Source organism: Carlito syrichta, unplaced genomic scaffold (assembly GCF_000164805.1).
Source record: "Carlito syrichta isolate Samal-C Ts95f unplaced genomic scaffold, Tarsius_syrichta-2.0.1 Scaffold115681, whole genome shotgun sequence".
Lineage (NCBI taxonomy): Eukaryota > Metazoa > Chordata > Mammalia > Primates > Tarsiidae > Carlito > Carlito syrichta.
The window spans coordinates 616127-620412 of NW_007059777.1; the positions used below are offsets into that span (position 1 = coordinate 616127).

At 46.1% G+C, this 4286-nt stretch overlaps 1 protein-coding gene across 3 annotated transcripts in view; it reads left to right on the forward strand.

Moving 5' to 3' along the window:
- The first annotated feature begins 3884 nt into the window (after window positions 1-3884).
- ZW10 (zw10 kinetochore protein) overlaps window positions 3885-4286 on the forward strand; it is a 41028-nt gene continuing 40626 nt past the window's right edge. For all 3 annotated transcript variants that reach the window (XM_021706345.1, XM_008073390.2, XM_008073397.2), the window contains exon 1: window positions 3885-4129. In XM_021706345.1, the coding sequence (XP_021562020.1) occupies window positions 4025-4129 (105 nt within the window). In that variant the 5' untranslated portion in view covers window positions 3885-4024. The remainder of the gene's footprint in view (window positions 4130-4286) is intronic.

Genomic DNA, 4286 nt, shown 5'->3' on the forward strand with positions numbered 1-4286 from the left:
AGATCCTTCTTTGTCACTGGGCACATGCTATTAGTGGCTTTTAAAATTCAAAGTAAGGCTGACAGGTCTACCAAACAGAAATTGATTAGGTTTTCCAAGGAGAGGCATGTCCCAGGAGTTAGGACTGTCTTCAATGCTTTCTGTCTTTTTAAAATTATAATTATTATTTTAAAGATGTGGGATACAATTCAGGGTTAGGTATACAAATGTTCATTACACAGGTAACCTTATTGATGAGGTGTGCCCCCCGCCTCCCCTGGCAATTTCCTACTACTGCCAATCCCTTTCTCATAGTATTATGACAGTTCAAGGTCCATTATGAGTGAGAACATGTGATACTCACTCTTTGTTTCTGTGATAGATCGCTCAGTATGATAGCCTCTAAGTTCATCCAAATTGCTGTGAAGTTCATAATTTTGTCCCTCTTTATAGCTGCATAATATTCCATTGTGTATATGCACCACATTTTTTTTATCCAGCATGAAGGCAGCACGGTTGGTTCCATGTTTTTGCTATTGTGAATAATAATGCTTCCTGTCTTAACCCCAGTATTATTTCCTTTGTTCATGGCACAGGAAGTTGCCCCTGCTTCACTAGGAAAAGCAGCGTGTCTTACAGACACTTAAAACTGTCAGAGACAGCCGGGCTCCGTGGCTCAGCCTGTAATCCCGCACCTTTGGGAGGCTGAGGTGAGTGAATTGCCTGAGCCCGCGGGTTCGAGACCCGCCTGGGCAGCAAGACCTCATCTCTACAATAAATCAAAAAATCAGCTGGGCGTGGTAGCGCATGCCTGTAATTCCAGCTACTTGGAAGGCTGATGCGGAAGGATCGCCGGAGCCCAGCAGGTCGAGGCTGCGGTGGCCGGGAGCGGCCACCCACTCCAGTCTGGGCGACAGAGTGAGACTCCAACTCAAAAAAAAAAAAAAAAACCGTCAGAGACTTTAGGGTCAGTGCTACCTTGGGGCCAACCCTCACAAGATACTTTTTTAAAGGTGAAAGATAACCTTCTAATCAAAGCAGTACAGTTGGCCCTTGGCAGCCACAGATTCCACCAACCATAGATCAAAAAAAGTTGGGAAAAAAAAAGCTAATAAAAATAGCAATAACACAAGCATTTATATTGACTTGTGTTAAGTATTATGAGTAATCAAGAGATGATTAAAAGTATATGGGATGGGCAACTCCACTGTGGGAACTTTTCTGTCCTCTCAATAAATCCTCCTTTCTAAAAAAAAAAAAAAAAAAAAAAAAGCATATGGGGAATGTACATTGGCATTTATAAACATTATGCCTTTTTTTTTTTTTTTTTGAGTTGGAGTATTACTCTGTCGCTCAGGCTGGAGTGTAGTGGTATGCTTATGGCCACTGCAGCCTCGAACTGCTGGGCTCAGTCAATCCTTCCACCTCAACCTTCCAAGTACTTGGAACTACAGGTGTGTGCCACCACGTCCTGCTAATTTTTTATTAATTGTAGAGACGAGGTCTCGCCATGTTGCCCAGGCTGGTCTTGAACCCCTGGGCTCAGGCAATCTTCCCTCCTCCATCTCCCAAAGTGCTGGGATTGTAGGAGTGATCCACTGCACCCAACTATGCCGTTTTCTTTCTTTCTTTTTTTTTTGTGTCGCAGTCTCACTCTGTTGCCCAGGTTGGAGTGCATACACATGGCCACCCCAGCATCAACCTGTCAGACTCTGGCGATCCTTCTGCCTCACCCCCCCCCAGTAGCCAGAACTACAGGTGTGTGCTACCATACCATAAGTTTTTGGTTTATTGTAGAGAGAGGTCTTACCAAGTTGCCCAGGCTTTTCTTAAACCCGTGGGCTCAGGCCATCCCCTCACCTCAGCCTCCCAAAGTGCTGGGATTACAGGCTTGAGCCACTGTGCCTGGCCTATGCCATTTTTAAAATAAGGGACTTGAGCATTCATAAATTTTGGTATGGGAAGTTCTGAAATCAATTCCTCTATACCAAGGAATTGCTGTATATATTTACCGAAGAAAACTAGAAAAGCAATGAAAGAGGAGAGAGAATAAACACCATAAGTCCACCACCCAGAGAAATCCTTTATTCTATATGAGGGGAGACCCCCCCAAAATACCCAGAATTATCTTTGGGAGGGTGGGCCCCTTGCAGTACAGGCTTCCCCTGCTACATAAGTGTTCTAGGAACCCATCAGCATCAGTAGACCAGCCAGTGTTATTGGGCATCACGATTTGCAGAAGAAACGTCTCAAGTTGTGACAAACAGATGGCTGGCTCTTCCACTGTGACAATGTACCTGCCCACATTGTGCTGATTGTTCGGCAGTTTCTGACCAAAAAACAGCATGACTCCCATGCAATCCTCCTATTCACCCTGTATCACCCTAAGTGACTGTATTTTTGTTTCCTTGGGTGAAAAGAAGTCCTCAAAGGGAAACGTTTTGCTGATGCAGTGGAGGTGAAACAAAAAATGACAGAAGCGCTAAAAGGCATCAAAATCGACAAGTTCAAAAACTGTTTTGAACAGTGAAAAGAAGCATCTGTGTATGTATATATTGAGTCGGAGTCTTACTCTGTCACCCAGGCTGGAGTGCAGTGGCATACTGCTCACAGACACCACAGCCTCCCTGCTGGGCTCAGGTGATTCTTCTGCTTCTGCCTTCCAAGTAGCTGGAAATACAGGCACACGCCACCACGCCCATCTTATTTTCTGGTTTACTGTAGAGACAAGGTCTTGCAAAGTTGCCCAGGCTGGTCTCGAATCCATGGTCTTAGGCAATTTTCTCACATTGGCCTCCCAAACTGCTGGGATTACAGGTGTGAGCCACCGTGCATGGTGGTGAAAAAAAACATCTTGATAGCTGTATTGCAACAGAAGTCCTGTGAAGGTGACTGATGTTTAAACATGTAAGAATAAATACACAACTAAAAAAAATAAATCCCGTTTCTTTGGGTCCCTCCTTGTACACAATTATTATTATTATTATTATTATTATTATTATTATTATTATTATTATTTGTTATTGTTCGTTTTTTTTGAGTTGGAGTCTCACTCTGTCGCCCAGACTGGAGTGCAGTGGCCGCTCCCGGCCACCGCAGCCTCAACCTGCTGGGCGCCAGAGATCCTTGCGAGTAGCCGGAATTACAGGCATGCGCTACCACGCCCGGCTGATTTTTTGATTTATTGTAGAGATGAGGTCTCGCTGCCTAGGCGGGTCTCGAACCCGCGGGCTCAGGCAATCCACTCACCTCAGCCTTCCAAAGGTGCGGGATTACAGGCTGAGCCACCGAGCTCGGCTCACAATTATTTTTCAAAGGCATCCTACTCTACATAGTACATTGTGAACATCTTTCTGTATGCAATACAGTAAAAAAAATGAAACAAGTTTAAAAGCTTTTGATAAAATCGCTGTAGTGCTAAGTATCTTGTTCTAGTCCACATAGGACCAATGTTATGCATACCCAGGTAATAGGAAAGATGTAATGTATTATACAGATGGAATGCATAATAATATACGTACATAGATATAACAAGAAAGGAAAAGGCAGCCTTTTATTTATAACGTAGTGACTCTGCTTCGTTGCACAACTCCAGAGGGCGCCATCCATAGCTTCTGATGCCGCTGCGGCTCAATAAGTGTGAATAATGAAAAAAAGACTGAGATGGGCTTGTTGGCTCTCAGCTAAATAATTTTATAGTTAGCCTTTGGAGTTAAGACAAGTTCAGTTAGGGTGGATTAGTAGACGAAGACGTTTAATTTCGTCTAGTGAAAAACGGGCAGGAACCGACAAACTATTTGGAGACAGCTACGGAGGAAAGCGCGTCTATGTATTTTGCCAACTACAGGACACCGTGGAAATTCTACCCTGGGATTGGTGCGATGCCTCCTGGGAGTTGTAGTCCGACTCTCGCCTTTCTTGCGGCACTCTGGGCCTTGCGAGACTCCGTTTCCCGACAGGCCGCGCGTCAAAGGCGCCGGCGGGATCTGAGCGCTGCGCTGGCTGTAAGAAAGTGACCCAGCCAGTGTTGGATCCCGTCTTGGCCATGGCCTCGTTCGTGACAGAAGTTTTGGCACACTCGGGGAGGCTGGAGAAGGACGATCTGGGCACCCGGATCAGCCGCCTGACCCGGCAGGTGGAGGAGATCAAGGTGAGAGCGGGGCAGCGGTCGGCTAACTGCAAAGGGACGCCGGGTCCATGTGTGAGGGTCGAGGGAGAGGAGTGGGGGGCTACGGGCAGACAAAGGGGGTGCCGGCGGAGTAGGGCTGGTCGGGGAGACTTGGGTGTGAGGGCTGAGTGGGGAGAAC